Genomic DNA, 19,595 nt, shown 5'->3' with positions numbered 1-19,595 from the left:
CTTACCTGAAATTCTATCTTTATTTCTGCTTACTAGATGAATCGAGAAACTTCAGATATGCACTCCTAGACCGTGTGTATATATACGTGCTCGGAATAAATTTTTGCGACGTTAGAAAAGATGGAGAGAGAAGATGTCAAACTATTAAAAATAGTTTTTATTTTATTACCAAAAAATTAAGGATGAGAAAACTGAATGATAGTGTATAATTGGACAATAATTAATAAATAGAAATAACAAGTTTTTTGAGGAAATATACAAATGAAAAGTGCGTACCCAAATCTAAACAAGGCCTAAATTGGCCTTGCCCGCACGCCTCTTGGCCCACGGCCTGGACTCGTCTCGCCCGCGGCGATCTCCTCCGTCCGCTCGCCGCGCCGCAACCCGGGAGACTGCGCTCGGTCGAGCACCACCTGGGGCCCGCCATCCTCGCGGCCATCTCCGGCACGGCGTCCGCCCTCTGCAGCCCCGGTGTTCCTGCGGCCGTCGCTGCTGTCCTACTTCGCCACTGGCCACTTTGCCCGGCGACGAGCACCACCAGCACACTAGGTATTCCCTCCCCTTGCTCCTCCCTCCCTGCTGTGTGAAACCGTGAGCCCAAACCTTAAGGTAATTCATAGGTAAAAAAAATCGTGCGCCCAAACCCTAACATACTATTTGTAATCCGATCTGAATCTAATTACAGCGGTATATGCTGGGTCCGCCCCTGCCAAACAGGTGCGGCGGCGGCGGCGATGAGTATCTCAGGGGAGCTTCGCGGCGAAGGAGGATCTGACGGTGAGGAGGAGGTCTTCATTAACGAGGAGGACATCATCCACGAGATAACTATCGACGACGAAGGTTGGTCAGCAGTGCTAGTCTCCCTCCTGCTTACTTACCTGCTTGCTTGCTTGCTCCGTCGCTAGCTGCAGCTGCTTATTCGTGTTTGCCTTTACCTTGTCAGATCTCCCCGACCGCGACGAAGAAGATGACGACGTTGGCGATGGGATGGGTAGGTGGATTTTGTTCGGTTTATCTGTTTTTTCTTTACTTCTTCGTTTATTCGCCGGCTCGGCTAGCCTCTCAGCTCGAGGAGATTGAGATAGTTTTTGCGTTTTTGTTCTGACATAGTTAGTGTGGAGCGATTTTCATATTCTAGTGATATGTAATGTTCTTGTATGTATCACTTATTCACTTGACACGTGCATCCTAAGCTTGGCTGGTCTAGGTCTCCAATGATGCATCATAATGAGATACAATCAGACAGTGCAACTGGCTGTCTCTGTATCCATTTCTCGTTAAACAGCACAGTTAGCTCCCTTTGTGTTACATACTTTTGTTATTTTCTTGCTACTAGTTCCATTTGCATTCTGAAGAATGTCGGCTCTTGTCCTTCTGAAATTTTCATTTTGATAGAAACCTGCACTTGATGATGTGCTCAGTTGCTCACTTTTCATGATGTACATTCTAAGTCATCCGGCGATGCTTCGTTATGCAAATCTAATGGCTACTTTGGTTTCCAGTTGACTCAGAAGACGTCGATGATTCTACATACACATTTCAAGGCCACAAAGGCAAGTTGTTGCACAAGAAAAATGAACGCATTTTTTTTATAACCACGCTAATACTCCTTTTATTGTTCCTTCCATTTTTCTGGGTACAGACGAAGTCTTCACTGTTGCATGCAGTCCTACGGATGCATCACTTGTGGCTTCTGGAGGCAAAGATGATAGGGGATTTCTGTGGAGGATTGGATCACAAGAGGGTGCCCTGGAGCTGACTGGTATAGTTTTTTTCTTTTTAATTTGTTGGATGGCAATTATTATCGAAATATCTATGTACTTGCTCTGAGATCTTCGTGCTTTTCTTTCTTTTATTTTATATGTGAAGTACACCCACTCTTGATCTGTTTGAATTCATGTATGATGATATTTTTTGTTCTCTTCATTCATTATTGTTTATCCCGAACATTACATGAAATGAACTTTGTTCTTGTCCATGTAAATAGTGGTGGTACATGTATCATGTATGGTTTTCTGTATTTGGCATTGTGCTCGAATTTCATGACATCCACATCTTCTCCATGGATGTAATTCACTATCTAATTTCTATGCTTTTCCTGCATTTTGCATCTACTATTAGTTAGCCTCTTCTCATGTATAGTATTTTTTCCATGTTGATGCATGCTCGTTATTTTTCCATGTTGATTTGTAAGCTCAGGAAACTTACAGAATGGCCGTTCTTAATACAGGACATAAGGATACTGTTGGCGCAGTGGCTTTCAGTTCAGATGGGAATTTGTTGGCTTCTGGAAGTTTTGACGGGCAAATAAATGTGTGGAATACAGCTACACGAACTCTCAAGGGAACCCTTGAGGGTTCTGGGTCAGGTTTTGAGGTGAGATATTCTGATCTCATTCAACTGAACTTATTTCCATTGTGAAACCCTTCCTTTCCATCACAAATACATCACTATTCGATGACTAGTCTCATATACATGTTTGATTTTGTAGTGGCTTAAATGGCATCCTCGGGGACATTTGATAATCGCAGGATCAGAGGATTGTAATGTATGGATGTGGAATGCTGACCATAATGCCATTCTAAATACCTTTGCTGGACACAGTAACACAGTGACATGTGGTGATTTTACTCCAGATGGTACCATCACGGTTCCTTGATTGCTATGCATTTGCCTATTTATAAAGTTGTGGTTTGGTCGCCTATGTAGGTTTACCTATGAATGCTCTGTTCTTTGTGAAGGTAAACTCATATGTACGGGATCGGATGATGCATCTTTGAGGATATGGGACCCAAGAAGTGCACAAAGCAGACATGTTGTTCGAGGTAAATTTCCACGTACTCCCTCCATTCCGAATTAGTCCACTTTGGCTTTATCCAAAATCAAACTTTTTTTTAACTTTGACAAAGTTTATAGAAAAATGCATCAACATCTAGAACATCACATCAGTTTCATTAATTTCTCCATGAAATGTGTTTTTGTAGATCATTTCTTTGAACTTGTAGACTTGTATTCCCTCCGTTCGAAATTATAAGACGTTTTTGGCTTTTTTAGATACATAACTTTTGCTATGCATTTAGGTATACACTATGTCTAAATACATAGTAAGCAATGTATCTAGAAAAGCCAAAACATCTTATAATTTGGAACGGAGGGAATAGATGTTAATATATTTTTCTAAAACATAATCAAAGTTAGAGAAGTTTGATTTAGGACAAATTTCATGTGAAAGTATAATTTGGAACAGAGTGAATATGTTGTGATGACTACATATAGTTTTAGATGTGCTCAATCAAGCAGACACATGAAATTTGTTTGGTATTTCTGTTTCCCATATTGTAGGCCATGGCTATCATTCTGATGGATTGACATGCTTATCAATGACTTCGGATTCACAAATGGTTGTTAGCGGCTCCAAGGACAGTTCTGTGCACATTGTGAATGTAAACTCAGGCCTGGTAGGTGTAGCTTATAGTTCAAGCTGGTCTTTGTTTTTTTCCCTCATCATTTCTCCCTTTTTGATCAGTGTTTGGTGTTTTTTCAGGTCGTTGGCTCATTAGTAGGCCACACCAATTCCATTGAGTGTGTTGGTATCTCGTCAAGGTAGTGTCTCAAATTAGTTGGCAAATGGCAACACGATTTTGTTGCAGATTGTGACTTTCTTGTCTGCAGCTATGGCTGGGTAGCTACAGGGAGCATGGATCAAAAGCTGATCATCTGGGACCTCACACGCCAATCCAGCCGATGCATTTGTGAACATGATGTGGGTCGATTGCTTCTTGTTCCCTCTATGCGCACCCGCAGTTTGTTCGTTCAATCACTCATTCATCCATTCTTCTGCGTATGCATGCATTGATGCAGGAGGGCGTGACATCACTGGCATGGCTAGGTTCGTCAAGGTACGTTGCGTCAGGATGCATTGACGGCAAGGTGCGCATCTGGGACAGCCTCTCTGGGGACTGCGCCAGGGAGTTCAGTGGGCATGCAGATGTAGTGCAGTCACTGGCTATCACTGCCGACGGCAACACCATGGTCTCCGCCTCATCAGATGGCTCCGCCCGTGTGTTTGACATCTCCATGTTCAAGTGAAGGAAACAATTGGGACGGAGTATGTAGATGGTTGCTGTGTATGCTATGGCTTGTTTGTGCTGCATGAATGATGATGGCATGTCATCATGGTAAAATGCGATTGTACTCATGGCCTCAAGGTGTCAAATGCTTGTAGAAGTGGTCATTAAATTCATATCCGTCTGCTGATGCTCAGGTTGTGTGGCGTACTGTGGGACAGATGATACTGCTGTGTACTTGCAGGTGAACTTTCTAGTTGATACTCCTATATACCATGAACATCATTTCTTCTTGTTCTGAGTTGCAGTGCTGTAAAGTGTAAACAGCTATTCAACTTGCTGTGGGCCTGTGGCTTAATTCGAGATTCTGGGATGAGGAACCTGGGCGTAACCGTGTTCCTTGTTTCCTCTCTGGATCATTATCAGAGGGAGGAGAAAATATTAAGATTGGCAGCAGAGGCTGCAAATGTCTCCATTACCAAATGTTTTTGTGGGTCACCAAAAACTGAAAGGGTTGAAATTTGAAAACCATGCCAAAATAGTTCAGGCACTCGCTACAAGCGTTGTCACAGGCCTGCTGACATGTCAGCTCAACACCCCCACAGGAAACAAGCGTTGCCCATAGGTGTCAGTGTCACTCTCAGGCGGCCGGAGTACTATGCTCGTGTCACCGCAATCTATGCGACGAGGACCCAACGCCGAAAAGCAGCATACTGCACGCCCCATCCGCCCCGGTCGGCATTTGCATTGCAGCTCCACATGCCAGGCGTGGGTGGTCGTGGGTTCGCCTGTTTTCCCTTCAGCGTGACAAGTCTACCAGCAAAGTTGTCTGTCCATTAAAAGATCGACCACGCCTTTGTTTCAGGCGACCACGAGAACTGTGGAGTTTGCTTGCTGAGGATATGTGTAAAGCTCTACTACAAACAAAGGTAATAAAAAGCCACATGCTGGAACAGTAGCCAGGTTCTCTCCAAGTTCTTGGGCCTTGTTTTAGTCCCAAAATATTTTGCAACATTTTTCACATTTCCCGTCACATCAAATCTTGCGGCACATGTATAGAACACTAAATATAGACAAAATAAATAACTAATTACATAGTTTATCTGTAATTTGCGAGACGAATCTTTTTAGCCTAATTAGTCCATAATTGGACAATATTTATCAAATACAAACGAAAATGCTACTATTCATATTTTGCAAAAAAATAAATAAATTAGTAGCATTTTCATCTATATTTAATGCTCCATGCATGTGCCATAAGATTCAATGACAGGGAATCTTGAAAAAAAAAATGGTTTTTGGTGGGAACTAAACAAGGCCTAATACACATGATGAATAGTAAAAACATAGGATTGAAGTTGTATTCACTTGCAATCCAACAGAAACTTAAAATGTAGAAAAAGCTTCTAATGAAGCATTTCGATACAACACATGGGAACACATGAATTAGCTAGAAGAGAGAGAGACACACACAAAAGAAAGCTTCCAAGAGGTTCAACATTGTTAAATCTCCTCTAGGCCTTGTTTAGATGCAATTTTTTTTGGATTTTGACACTGTAACATTTTTGTTTTTATTTGATAAACATTGTCCAATCATGAAGTAACTAGACTTAAAAGATTCTCTCGTGATTTACAGACAAATTATGTAATTAGTTTTAATTTTTATCTATATTTAATGCTCCATGCATAAAGAAGAATGTTTGGTTCAAGTACGGTAGTGTTTTACAACCTCAACTTACCAGTGAATATTTTGTGTAAGAGAATACACAAAATTCCAAATTTGATACGTGAACTCAGGTAACCCAAACTTGGGAGCATAGGAGTATTGTGTTACCTGACTTCACGTATCATGTAAGAGAATATTTTGTGTTACCTCTACCAGCCATGATTCTGTCATGTCACGCTGCGTTATTGCCTCTTGGCAAAGAGCAGATCTGTACATGTATCAATTGCCAAATTCTTGCTTGCCAACATATAGCAACATTACGAATCTAAACATGTCAACTATACAATGATTACATTTCATCTACAAACAGATCTCAAACACTGGTACTCTGGCAAAAGCAGTTTAGAGCTAGGTGAAACACATCCCGTGATCCGTATGAAACATACCGTGTATACCATTCTACCGTGGGACCCTGCTGCTTAGCTTCCAGCATTGATACCAAAAATCCGAACCTTGTGCATGTTTGGTAGTTTGGCAACAACCAGCACAATGACTGCTAGGGTGTTGAGGAAGAGCATAGGATGCTGATAATCTGTCGTGTGGGAAGCTATGAGGTACCTGCCGAACAGAGCAATCATCCCTATATTAGTGCCACGGTCCATTCCGTCTGTCTGACATAAAATTAGATTGTGTGCGTGTGGGGGTGCAGGGTGGAAAACTGCTAGTCCATGTATTTATTGAAAATTCTATAACCTTTTCTTTTGAATAAGTGAAATTCCATGACTTATGCACATGAGGTCACTCAAGCAAAGAAAATCAAACTTCAGAAATTACCACGCTATGTTAACTCATGTGAACTCCAAATTAGTTATTGTCCAAAAGTCAAACCTGCCATCTTAACTAAGGCGACTCAAGCTATTATTGTCTCTATAACATATACAACAGTTGAGTGGAAAACATGGCACAACCATGCCACACATCACAATTCATCTTCCTAGCTTTAGATTTAAGATACAATGAACATAGATACATATTTCTAAAGAATATGCTAGAACTTAGAACCAAAGAAACAACTAAATTTATTATTGATTGATGATTGGTCTGCTTCCAGCCTTACACCATTGGAACGGGAAAGACATGGGAAATAGAACTTCAGACCTTTTTGTTTTGCAAAAAGAGAGCAACCTTCTAAAGATAAATACTCCCATAGCTAATACTACCGCCACTTTAAAACACAAATAGTCAAGAGTGCCTTACAAACAATCATGTTTTTTCATTGTGCAAAACAGGAGAAAATCATGTGGGTCAATTTAATGTACATTGACACTAACACATAACTTGAACTTGAAAGGAAATGCATGGTGTCAGAAGACAAACACAGAAAGGTCAGACTTCTGCATTTGCAACAAAAGCAAATGACACATGCAACAAAAATTACTTGGTAGTAGGCATGACAAAATCCAATTGGATCACTGCTACACTGCTGAAGGTACTTATTGTTAGAGTACGTAAAGGGCCTATTGGGCCTGGGCTGGCAGCATAGCCCATTAGTGTTAGGGTTAATTAGAGATAAGGGTCGTTTGCTTAGGGGTCAAGTAAGCATTGCTTGTAAATCAAGTAAACCTCTCTATATACGGAGAGGAGATGTATCAATCTAATCAAGCAAGAATTAAGAAGGAAAACCCTTCCTCTTGCTTGGCTGTGGGCAAAGGCCCTGCGGCCAGCCCTCTCTCGCCCTCGCAGCTCTAGCCTATGAACAGTACCCGCGGGTACTGTAGTGCATCAGCCACCGCTTCCCTCAACCCTAGCAGCCACATAACACTTGTACAATCAAAATGAAAATTACAGTGCATGATATCTATTTTTTTTAAAACAAACAAACAAACTAGAGGTTATGACAGATATGATTTGTTTATTGTAACTTGTGTCACTCCACTCATATAACAGAAATATTACTGAAATGTTGAATGGGCCAAGTGATCTTGGACCGTAACTATCTTGTATATGGCAGATATGATCTACTTTGGCAATTCTCAAAGCCCAACACTGAGAGCTAAGGAGGTAGACCTCTTTTAATGATTTTTTTCCTTTAATCTAGAAAATGAAGAGAGACAAGTCATATCTACATTCATAAGAACAGGCATTAGGGAGTAGTGGGCTCGTAGCTGCACTACAATAAAAAATGGCACACCATGGTGTATTTACTAATGACAGACAGTTTCGGTCCAAGATTCAAGAGGATGCCACAATCAGTTGTGGCAGTCTACTTTCATGATGATAGTTCAGTAAATCTCCCAGTTGACAGATATAGAGATTTGGTTCAAACTAGATATGTTGTTTTAATAAGGGAGATTTTCTGATACCCACATCTAGAAGTTTGAATCCAGTCATCTAATGGAATAGAATGAAATCCCTTTCCACAAGCATATACGAATCAAAATAGAACTTAGGACATACAAAATGTAAAGCAAAATTTGAAGAAAATACATTTAAAGAGCACAGTCCTTTCCCTTCACCCAGTGCCCTTCCATACTATAAAACGTTTTGGCTTTTCTAGATACATTGCTTTTGTTATGTATCTTGACATGGTGTATATCTAAGTGCATAGGAAAAGCTATGTATCTAGAAAATCCAAAATGTCTTATAATTTGGAATTGGAATGGAGTATAAGGGACCACAACAAATTACTTCAAACAGAAACATATTGTTAGTTAAATGGTTATTAACCAATCCATAGTCCATACAATCATATGATGTGATAATGTTAATTAAAAACACATCAACATCAGTGCTAAGGGCAAATCACTAGCCTGTGTTTTTTTTTTAAAAAAAGAACTATCTATTGGCTATAAATAACATTCGCCACTCATATATCCATCCATGTAATAATTTCATGCAAAAAGGCCATCATAGAGGTTTCGTGTATAAATGGAAGCAAATTTGCAAGAGATAAGCCCTTACAGAACGACAGGAACTGCAGTCAGAAACTTTCGGTTGCGTGTAAGCTGTTTGCCATTGTCCATTTGTTCCCACCATGTCAATGTGTTATACATCCCCTGGTCATCAGCAAATGGAGTCCCCTTCTTCCAGTGGAAAAAATGATATGTGATCTGAAACAAATACTTAATGAGGCAACAGAAATGAAAAAAAAATTCTGGCTGATGACAGATCAAGAAACTGCCAAACTGTAACCTTACTCAGCTAAGAAAATACAAATACAATTCTACTGTATATGAACCATCAAAACTAAGTATGCTGCAGGACATTGTTAGTTTGAGTACCAATGCATGTATCAAGTCCAAATTATACCCTAATATTACCTTCGGACTGTTGATTTTGCAAATGGAGACCAACAATAATAAGAAACACAATGCTCACGGTGCCACTTTTGGTGTGCCAGTGACACCTCATTAAGCCTGGAAACAATACGTTCCCATGCTACTACCATGACAAATGTGATCGGATAACTGAAACACTCACTCCATCAGACTGTAAAACACTGGGCAGCTATGTGAAATCTGTAGTCTGAAGTCTGAACTAAGGCGTCTAGGGCATATTATAACTAAAAAGATCAATAGCTGAAATTTGAAAGGACCATAGGATGGCAATACACACTCTGCTGCCAAATCATTTGTGGAACTATGAGCTGCCACTACAATGCAAACATACCTTTGCTGCTGACCAGGTCACTGTTACGCACCCTAGAATTATTTGAATGTAATTGGCCTGAGAGGAGCAAACCTCTGCCTAAACTATCTTCAGTAATGCAGAACCTCGAATGAATATTTAACAGGTAAGTAAAGGTCAGTAATCCTATCCAGCACGTATAGCAACAGCTAGAGGTTAGAACTTAGAACTCATGAATCATGATGTAGATGACCAAGGGTGGAGCCATTTCCTAGAAGTAAGATGCTAGAGCAACCCAACATTTAGCCAGTGGGAACAGCCGAAACCATCAGGAAATTTAAGCTAGGGAAGGAATTCATAACCGCCACACGGCAGCATCCGGACACGAACTATCGAACAAGCTAGCCACTACACAACAGGCAGCGGACCTCAGATCCACGGGGCGGCCCAAACCAACAAGCAACCACAATCCCCCATGGCAGACAGGAGGACGATAGCAAGGGTGGGGGGGGGGGGGGGGGGGGGGGGGGGGGAGATAGCAGGAGAACGCCTCCGCGTACGTACCGCGAAGTGGCCGAGGTTGACGAGCGTCCACGCCGTGCCGGGGGCGCAGCCGAAGACGGAGAGGACGAGGATCCAGCAGAAGAAGAGGATGAGGATGTAGGTGGTCCAGACCCCGGGGTACATGAACCACTCCGTGTTCCTGTTCAGATCCGGGGGCGGCACCGCCTGCACGTACAGCTTCGCCATCGAATCACCCTACCGCCCTCTCTGCTTCTCAGGGCTCAACTCTCCCCGTCGGCTGCGTGCTGTGCTGCTGCGGTCTGGGAGGGAGACGACGGCCCGCCTCGGCGCCGATTTATAAGGATGATGACGGGCGCCTCGGCCGTGCCGCCCTGGTCAGAGCGGTGGAGGAGGAAGGTTCAACGATGGTGGCGAAAAAGTATTGCGAGGCGGGCGGGCGGGCGGGCGACCGACGGGGCGAGGGAGGGTGAGCGGACGGGGAAGGCCGGAGGAGGGGAGGCGAGAGCGAGACGGTTGGCCGCTGCAGGAGGGAGAGGAGACGGTGGAAACGCGACCGCCACCGCCACCGATCGGGTCAAACGCGACGGACGTGGGGCGGGCCGTAGGTGCTGAGGGAAGCAGTTGGGCTGCTACCGGGCCGTCCGGCCTGTCAGCCCGCGGTCATTTCGCCGTCTTTGCCAAAAACTTTGGTTTCCTTTCTCCGTTTTGTTTTTTTTTTTGGGAAAAAATTTACTATAGGGTCGAAAATTCTGGTTACCGTTCATGTTTAGGAGCTGAGCTCCGAATGGAGATGATGAGATGAACACAGAACACGGCACGATGGTTCGTGGGGGAGAACCAAACGGGCAGGCATGAACCTTCAAGGCTCCATCGCCATTTCTAGGCCCTATTAATCCATTTTTCTATGGGTCATGCCCCATGATCTCCACGGGTTCTTGGCGTTGGTTGTGCCCCAGTTTATATATCCTGATAATCTTATGATTGCGGATGGTGCTCCAGCTTGGCCAGATCAGATGGACGTCCTCGGCAACTGCTGTCATCTGCAACGTGTGTTTCATTATTTCAAGGGCAAGAAGCCCCTGTTGCTATAGAGTCAAGCAAGTTTCCTTGAAACAAAAGCACACGAGCTTTGTCCATCATTTCAAGGGCAAGAAGCAACGAGGCGTAAAAATATTTACATCGTGAAAGCGCACACTCTCTTTAACTAAGTTTTCAAGTTATCTTTAAGAGTGATATATTGTAACTTGATTATTTTTTGTAAGTTTGCTATCCAGTTTCGTACCGAGCCAAGTTCAAACTTACGTCGTATTTTAATTCAAACTTAGCTAACATTGAATGAAAAAAGAAAACAAGTAGTTGGAGCAATTTTGTAAGAAGTCGTCGAGACAGTTCAGCGAGCTCTTTGCTCATGATATGTTCATCATAATCTTTTGGACGGCTAAATAATGCTAGAATTGAGTTTTGAGTAGAACATTTATGTCGTTAACTATTTGTGTAATAAGTGGGTCTGATTCTCTTGATAATAGATGAGGCCAGATATATTTCGATTATCTAAAAAATGTTCATTGTAATCCGTATGTTTTACATATATCCCTATACTTTTTTTAAATCGTGTGATCCTGTATTTTTTTGCATTTACCCCCTGATATTGGTAAGTTTCTCTTAGTTTTGTGGCTGCTCTCCGCTAGTCCCTCTTTCCCGTCCGACGACGGCGACGGTAAGGGCCGCTGCCCGCCTGGCCTGGCCTCCTCTCCTTCACCATCCGCCGTCTCGGTTCTGCTAATCCGTCTCTTAATCTTTGCTGTCTACCTCCTCCCCCTTCTCTCCCCATATCTGGCGGTGCGGCCACATCAATAGATTATAGATGTGAGACGACGAGAACTCGTTATGCAGGTTACTACGCACTCTAGTGCCGTACTGCAGATGGGCCTTTCCCGCGGATGTCCTTGCTGATGGATGCGTTACGGGTGCGCCTTCACCCACAATCCATACGCTTCTGTCAAGGTTAGTTTAGGTTCCATGCTTTATTTTTTTTTAATAAAAGGTTAGCTTAGGTTCCATGCTTTATAGCAGTGGGAATTTAGATTGGTACTAATTGACTAACAGTGATGTGATAGTGTGGAGTTCCATCAGAAATCAAAGAATATATGGAGATAAAAAAGAAAGCAGCAGTATTTTGTTGCTTTGTTGATTATCCAAGATGGTGCCAATTGCTAAAAAGTACCAGCAGGAAAAAAAAAGACTAAGATATGATGTGGTTTTCCTTGACCACCGCTTTGATTTCTGTGATGGTTCCTTTGTATTTCTATAAATAAAGCCCAGGGCCCCTATATGCATTTGCTGGATTACAGGTACTGATGTCTTTCTCTTTAGTTTTTTTAGGATTGTTTCAGTAGATGTTGTTCGACTAGCACTAACTTAAATTGCTGGCTAGTTTAGTTTATTGGTAATCGAGGTAGTCAGATTGACCCAAGAGGAAGGGGATGCATGAATCATGTGCTACCATTCTCTTTGCTGAGGTCCTGAGGAAATGTAGTGCTTAGCATTGGAATTGTGTTAGCTGGTAGTTTCCCATAGTGCTCCACATTTGTTCTTGCTCTGAGCGTGTGATAGATGAGTTGTGCTAGTGGGAACTGGTTCAATATAAATGTACCTCTAAAATGAAAGTTTTGGTTTTTGAGAGATCAGCGAGTACATTTTAAGCTCTGATATCTTGCATAAGTAACTCGCTAATCATTCAGATCATAATCACAAAATGAGGGGGGAGAGGGTAATAGTCCGGTATAGCCTCTGAGGCTCTGGCACTGCAAGCTAGCATTACTACACTGCCATCACTGCATAAGAAACACCAGTATCAAGAGCCTAGCTACTCTGGGGCAAGGTGTCAACCTAAGATTTCTAACTAAGCAGGAAAGAATGCCACTTCACTGATCACACCCCAGTAATCAGGGAAGTTCGTAATTTATGCACTAGAAGCTCATGTTTGCATCAGTCATGTTCTTGATACTGGCATTTCTAGCAGCAGTGAGACTATCACTTCACTAGGCTCTGTCGAATGCATGGAGTTCTGGCTACCAGATATGTTACAGTCGTGGTACCTAACACTATCTAGTTGAAACATTTTGCAGTCACTGTAGTCTCTCAGCAATGCCCACTGGAACTGGCATTGGAGATCGCTGATGGTTTGCAAATGATGGAACCCCATTATTCATGACCTTAGCCATTTGGTCGGTAGATCGAACAAGGCTGTTCTGTTCCAGTAACTTAACAAGCGACAAAAATATATCCATCCTTGTGACTTCTCTGTTTGCCTGAAAAAACAAAAGCCAGCATACAGTTTAACAACTAGCGAAGCTAGAAATGAGGAATGTGAACATATGGTTCCTTCTCTACCTCAACAAGAAACCGCGACCATATCTTGCCATCACGGAGCTCCATCTGTCCTTTCAATATCGTGAGACCAAATCCACGTATGTTGTCAGCTATCTCCAGAAAGAGCCCACGTTCCTCGCAAAGCATCTGTAAATTAGACAAACGATTATCTGCATATGCTGCAGAGAGAGAGAGAGAGAGAGAGAGAGAGAGGTAGATAAAGCTACTTAAAGTTCAGTTTTTCACCTCAACAAGCATCTGACCAGGTGGTGAAAGATCCTCAATGATTATTGGGCAAACCATGGTTTGCCCAGCAACCTCGTAGGCCCACGTGGCACCACCATTTCTGCCAGCATCTGGGTTGTCTTTCAAGACAACACCACTCTCTTTGTCGATTATCTTAACAATCATGACAAGTCAGCATGTGTCACAATAGAGGACTTCTTTATAAGAAACATTTAATCAATACATAATTTATGTGCATACATACAAAGATAGGATACCTTTGGTTCATCAGCTTGCTTAATTTTCTCTGCATATTTGTTTACACTTTGTAGAAACAGCATATGCTTAATTGTTCGCTCCAACAAAGCGTCAATGCTACACTGTTGTAAAAAAAAAACGAATAAAAGGGATCAGTCATTCAGTCTCGATCGATGTAAAACATGATAAACTTACAAGCAAGTGTTTGATTGACTATTACCTTTGCACCATTAGGGACAATCTCTCGTAATTCTTTAACGCGATCTTGTATCAGTTGTCTGTCTTTTGGTCTAGGTCTGGTACTCTCCCCAGCTCTAGCTCTTCTCTTGGCAACCTTACCCTCAGGATTACTCGACTGACTTCCCTTGGAATTTGCTGTGTTGAAACTGCAGGTGTCATCCACAGATATGTTTGCTGATGGCACTTCTGAAGAACCATTTTGGGCACTTCCGGTTCTGGATGTATAATTACTGCAGGCCAGTGATGGGACTTGTGCATTGTGTGCTGTTAGGCAATCTCGAAAAGCAAACTGAGGCAGCTGATAATCTGAAACACGGCCAGCTAAAGCAGTAGCATCAACCTCAAGCGAACTATGTCCAGCAGGTGGATGTGCAACATCACCTAGTAATTGTTCGATGACAGGTATGAAAGGCAAGCCTCTCTCCCCAGTTGGCAATGAATGCCTATTGGCCAATTCTATAGCAGGCTCTGAGTGCTTTTCACTTGAATTTGGAAGGTTTTCTGCCAGTAGAACACTATCATCCCACCAATCTTGCACAAAGCTATTAGTGCTAAGATCAAGCATCATAGTTTCCAGCAGACTGTTATTTCCACTACTTTCCTTTTCTAAAGTTTCAGCAGTAGCTTCTTCAGGTGATCTGTTTGGTAATTCAGGAAATGTACTGTTATCCTGGCATGTAAAGCGGGTACCATCCTCGAATTGCATTGAGTCACCTTGAACATTAAATGATTCTTCATGTGAGAGGAGCCTCACAGATTCTCCAGGATCGTCAGGTATCAGGGATTGTTCATGCATGAGGGCATGGTATGGTGATAGGCGATTTTCTTGGATTTTAGAAGCACAAGGGTTGCTGCTGAATGATACAGACTTACATAGAAACTTGTCACTCTCAGTTTGCAGGCAGTTTTTAACTTTTCCAGATACTGCTGTAAACGATGACGACAAACCAGTGCCAGAATAAGAAAGTTCATCTAAGCCAGAATTTGCAGAGTTGGTGGTAGTGTAAAGGTATGGGGTATATTCTGTGTTTTGATCACATGAATCATTTTCTGTCCTATGAATATTGTTCGAACTTTTGTATCCTGACATTACACCAGCAATAATAGAACCAGGCTCTTTACTAGGATTCACTTGAAAACCAACTCTGTCATCAGCACTTTGATGAAACAACTTAGTGACGTTATCAAATCGTTTAAGCTCATATATAGTCTTGGAGTTAACAGGCATGGCCAATATATGAGTATCCGTACTGGTGTTTCCAGTACCATGGGAGGTTAAATCATTTAAAGATCTTTGTGAATTGCTTGGAGAACACATCGAACTCCTTGTAGATTCTGTTATCTCAATATTCTCCTCAGGTTTCTCAGTTTGCAATGGGTTGACCTTATTATGTACGAGCATGTCATTGGCAGATATCAATGAAGCAAGGATAGGTTGCTGACCATATGCAAGAGAGTTGTGGGTATATTCCATTGGACCATCGCTTGAAGCATTCTTCATCCGATCAAATATATCTCTGACTTGATTCAAAAGAATTGAACTCCTGGGAACCTGGCGAGTTGTTAAATTAGAGTCAGGTTCAAAAAAAGAAAAAGAAAAATTACAGACATAATTGTACCCTGATAAATCCATATTCTGCATGCTTCACAGGACATTCTATAATTCTGAAACTAGCAGTAACACATTCAAGGAAGCTTTTCTTGTCTGTCATACTAATATAACACTTCAAGAAATTCATATATGTCATACTATCAATGTTTGCTTGACATAGGACAATGTAACAATTCTACTGTTGACAACTGACAAAGACTACATTGGCAGCACGAGTGTATAAAGATTGCAGTTTGGAGTATCACTCACCTTCCGTGTGGAACCAAATTGCACCAGTCCCTGTAACTGAAGAGGCAATACTGCAATAGTCTGCATATAAGGTGCCGCTCTTCAGTATCCAATTTGACGTTGTACAAGCTAAAACAAGCACTCACAACTATATGAAATGGTCAAGGTTCCCTAGTTTTTCAGGCAAGTAACAAGAAACACCAACCTTTATCCCATTCAGAAACTGATGCTGCCACCAAGTATAATCCTGAAAGGGGGGGAATTTTATTTGTTAAAATCAACTGTCTGCTGCTGTAGGAAATGTTAGCACGAGCGGTTAAGAATGGAAGAAAGAGAGGAAGAGCAGAATGAAATATTATTCTGACAACCCTAGGGATTCCTCACAAATTAATTATCTATATATACTTCTCCAGCCATAATACTATGAGCTCTGATAATAAAGCTAAGCGAAAAACAGAATTATACCAGATATAAGTCTCTGTTATCAGCATGGCTTGTCTGATTCAACACATGGCAAGTATCGTCGTAAATCCATTGACACTCTCCGCTTACTAGAGCTTCTCCTAGGATGCTGAAACCAGAGGGCACAATGACATATCAATGAATGTCAAGATAAAATGCCAGAGATAACTGGATAGATCTATTAAGCGTACACTCTTACCCTTCCCCAACAATTTCAACGAGATTAAGCATCTTCTGAACCATTGTTTTTGCCTCATCTTCAGAGTAGCAGTCCCCCAATGTGAGCAACCTGGCATCGAATGGGGTAACACCAGTCAGTATTCTGGACATAGAGGCGCATGTAGTAGTACTTCGTTAATTGCACTGCATACAGTACACACACACACACACCCCACCAATGAAGCAACGAAACAAAAGAAAAAATATATATATATATAGGAATAAAAAAGCAAAAGCTGGACAGTGAATGACACGATGCATCATGTCGGGAGGGAAAAGAGGCATCCAAAAGGAGGCGACACACCCTGCTGTCAATTTTGATGGGATCACAGTGTTTTGCTAGCTAAAAAAGTTGAGGAAAGGGGGCAGCTTCCTGCAGCCGCATCTAGCTAGTATCACTCTCGACAAACTGAAGTTCGAAAAAACAAAGGGTTTAGTCCCTTCCTAAATGCATTGAGAATAGCAATTGCAGTCGCACGAGCAAACCCTTCAAATCAAACTCTCGATTAACCTATATTTCCCTGAGAATGATATGAAAAAAGAAAACGGATTTCGAAGCAAACTTCGGACAGAAAGAACACACGCAGACACAGGAACATCTTGTCCTTCGTCCCTGCAACATCTCTCATGGTCTCTCAGGAGAGACAGAAACACTGAAACAGGGACCTGCTGTAGCCTATAGGCAGATTAATGTGCGACAAGCAGGCAAACGGGAAGAACACAGGCATGTAGAGCTCCCAAAATTTCAACCAGCCTTAACCGTCCAGAAAAAACCATCACCTAGCTATACGTACATGCATCGGCACGAAATACAGTAACACACCCGGTCAGCAAGTAATCGCAATTCACACGGCTCACCGAGGGTCTTGGGGATGGAAGCGCCAGACGGCCGCGTACGACCACCCTCCGGCGCGGCACAGCGCCCCCAGCGCCGCCTCCATCGCCGCTTTCCCGGACGCCGGACGCCGGGGACGACGACGTACGAAGCAAGGCGAGGACGACGCGCAGAACGAAGCGGAGGGCGTCGAGGCGACGGGGAGAGGGGGCTGATAAATATACTTGGGGAGACGGACGGACGGACGGCTGCAGAAGTTGTAGACTGTAGCCAAGAGAATTTCGAGAAAGAGACGTCCAGTACCAGTACGGAGACGGCACTGGCCCGCGTTGGCGTTGGCGTTGGGGGGAAAGCTGGCTGAGGCTGTTTCACCCCGCCCGGCTGCTTCTTCCAACTGTTTTAACCGAGGAACGGATCGGAGTTGCTGTGTTCAAGCTAGTAAACTTTTTTTTTTGGATGGAAAAGCTAGTAAACCTGCATAAAATAAAAGGAACAGCTGATAAATCCAAGACCAGACGCTCACGACAAAAAGGCAAAGCCGCCAACCAAGATCAGATGGGACTGTTAAGTAAAGAGGAAGAAAAGGAGAAAATGACTCGTGTGCGTAATGAAATGGGTGCTGTCACCTTACAAAATCTTCTGCAAGCTTATGAATGAATGAATGAATGGAACCGGTGGGCGCCATGGTTGTAACTAATAAAGGGCTAAAAAAAGCAGCAACCTTTTCCTGAAAGGACCAGGCCACTGATTCATACCTGTGTTTTCTGTAGTACACAACTTCGTTTTCTCTTTGTTTCCTTAAACATATATTATTTATTTTGCCTGAAATGAATAGCTATTTAATTTCATTGGCAGGTCAAATTTCTCTACTACACTTTTGTCCTATTATTCTGGGTTACTACTGCTACTGCTCCTACCATTCATTTTGCTCATTCGAGCGGACCAAAATTTTATTATAGCTTGGGGTTTGATATCTAGCTACCGAAGAGGCTTGTTTTGGTTTCTGGTCGTCGCTAGCCATAAATGTCATGGCGCCGCCAAAGAATGTGGTTGACAAAAAGGCCCGGCGTAAATTTACACAAAAGTGAAGCAGCAAATTGTGCATGGCTGCCTCAACTTATTTAGTACAATAATCATTTCTGCCACATACAAGGCACGCCAAAGTTTGGTTGGGAACCAAACCACGGCGGTGAGCTCGCACCGGGGCCTGGGCGTCATGCCAATAAGCTCGCGCCGAGAGGCAGACCCACCGCGCCGCATGAGGCCATAGTGTCACGAACAACAGGGAGGTGGAGAGCTCGTGCCGGGCCGGGCAGGGTGCGAGCTAGTGAGCTCATGCCAGGTGCTCAAAGATGGAGGGCGGTCGTGGAGGAGAGCGGTGAGGCCGTGGTGCACGAACGGCAGGGAGGTGTTGCGAACACTTGGGGTGTGGATAGCTAGAGCTTGGCTAGCCCCGAACGATTGAAAACAGCGGTACGGAAAGCTTGGCCAGGCCCCGACGATATGGATGGCTTGATTAAGCTTGGCCCCAGAGGAAAAACAACAAACCAAACTAGCAAAACTTGGCCCCAAAGAGCCAAAGCCAGGCCCAGGCCACCCAACCAAACACAGTCTATACTGCACCTATGTGTGTGTTCTTCTTCACATGTCTAACATAAAATCACTTTAGTAATAATTAAGAGATGCCTTTATTATGTTCTACTGGATAAGGGGCTGTTTGGTTTCAGGCCAGTGTTGACCACGCCACAACAACACTCGCCACAGCCGCGGCGGCCAAAAGCTCCGCCACACTCTGCCACACACTAGATGAAAAACACAAGAAGCAAAACGATAAGATAAAAAGCTGTGGCGGCCAAAACATAGATGAGAACCAAACAACAACTTTTCTATTATGGCAGCCACAGTTAGACGTGGCGTGTTTGGGCTGGCAACCAAACACGTCCTAAGTCATGCCTCAACAACTCTCCTCAATTCTTTCAAAAAAAAATAACTCTCATCAGTATATATATCAACTAAAACACGACATGTAGAATATAGAAGAACAGAAGAATGATGCATAATAAGACAAGTAAGCATGACTCGCAGCGAACTAGAAGTAGTAAAGGGGCCGGGGCCATTCTCTGCACAAGTCCTCCAACAGCCTGCTGTGCAGTGCACGCCAATGTGCATGCATGTGACTGCATCATCTTTTCTGTATCACCCTCCGGCCGGTACAGTCCGTGTGCACTCACTCTCGGTCGTCCTTTTTTCTCGGTTATC

The 19,595-nt window shown here is 43.0% G+C and overlaps 3 protein-coding genes across 7 annotated transcripts; 1 reads left to right on the top strand and 2 right to left on the bottom strand.

The window, feature by feature from the left end:
* LOC110436535 (angio-associated migratory cell protein) lies at positions 296-4,368 on the top strand. Of its 4 annotated transcripts, none has more exons than XM_021463762.1 (12): positions 296-620; positions 718-840; positions 944-991; positions 1,503-1,553; positions 1,643-1,762; positions 2,231-2,376; positions 2,492-2,639; positions 2,742-2,825; positions 3,343-3,458; positions 3,545-3,603; positions 3,673-3,763; positions 3,862-4,365. In XM_021463762.1, the coding sequence occupies exons 2-12, from the start codon at positions 735-737 to the stop codon at positions 4,087-4,089; spliced, it is 1,197 nt and encodes a 398-aa protein (XP_021319437.1). In that variant the 5' UTR covers positions 296-620; positions 718-734; the 3' UTR covers positions 4,090-4,365. The 4 variants fall into 4 exon arrangements, with proteins under 4 accessions (XP_021319437.1, XP_021319435.1, XP_021319433.1 ...); XM_021463760.1 differs by having other exon boundaries at positions 297-549; positions 686-840; XM_021463758.1 differs by having other exon boundaries at positions 300-549; positions 3,862-4,368.
* LOC8056612 (ORM1-like protein 3) lies at positions 5,783-10,450 on the bottom strand. Its single transcript, XM_002446903.2, has 3 exons — positions 9,925-10,450; positions 8,695-8,843; positions 5,783-6,351 (listed from the first exon to the last, which is right to left on the bottom strand). The coding sequence occupies exons 1-3, from the start codon at positions 10,108-10,110 to the stop codon at positions 6,213-6,215; spliced, it is 474 nt and encodes a 157-aa protein (XP_002446948.1). The 5' UTR covers positions 10,111-10,450; the 3' UTR covers positions 5,783-6,212.
* LOC8057599 lies at positions 12,582-17,668 on the bottom strand. 2 transcript variants are annotated; one of them, XM_002446902.2, is made up of 10 exons: positions 17,360-17,668; positions 16,482-16,571; positions 16,286-16,391; positions 16,026-16,067; positions 15,842-15,901; positions 13,961-15,532; positions 13,761-13,862; positions 13,504-13,656; positions 13,279-13,404; positions 12,582-13,196 (listed from the first exon to the last, which is right to left on the bottom strand). In XM_002446902.2, exons 1-10 carry the CDS (start codon positions 17,440-17,442, stop codon positions 13,014-13,016), a joined length of 2,517 nt encoding a protein of 838 aa, XP_002446947.1. In that variant the 5' UTR covers positions 17,443-17,668; the 3' UTR covers positions 12,582-13,013. The 2 variants fall into 2 exon arrangements, with proteins under 2 accessions (XP_002446947.1, XP_021319050.1); XM_021463375.1 differs by lacking the exons at positions 16,482-16,571; positions 17,360-17,668 and having other exon boundaries at positions 15,842-15,949; positions 16,286-16,367.

The sequence above is a fragment of the Sorghum bicolor genome, chromosome 6, assembly GCF_000003195.3.
Source record: "Sorghum bicolor cultivar BTx623 chromosome 6, Sorghum_bicolor_NCBIv3, whole genome shotgun sequence".
Classification (NCBI taxonomy): domain Eukaryota; kingdom Viridiplantae; phylum Streptophyta; class Magnoliopsida; order Poales; family Poaceae; genus Sorghum; species Sorghum bicolor.
The sequence above is the reverse complement of the archived record's forward strand: the minus strand, read 5'-3'. Positions and strand labels throughout refer to the sequence as shown.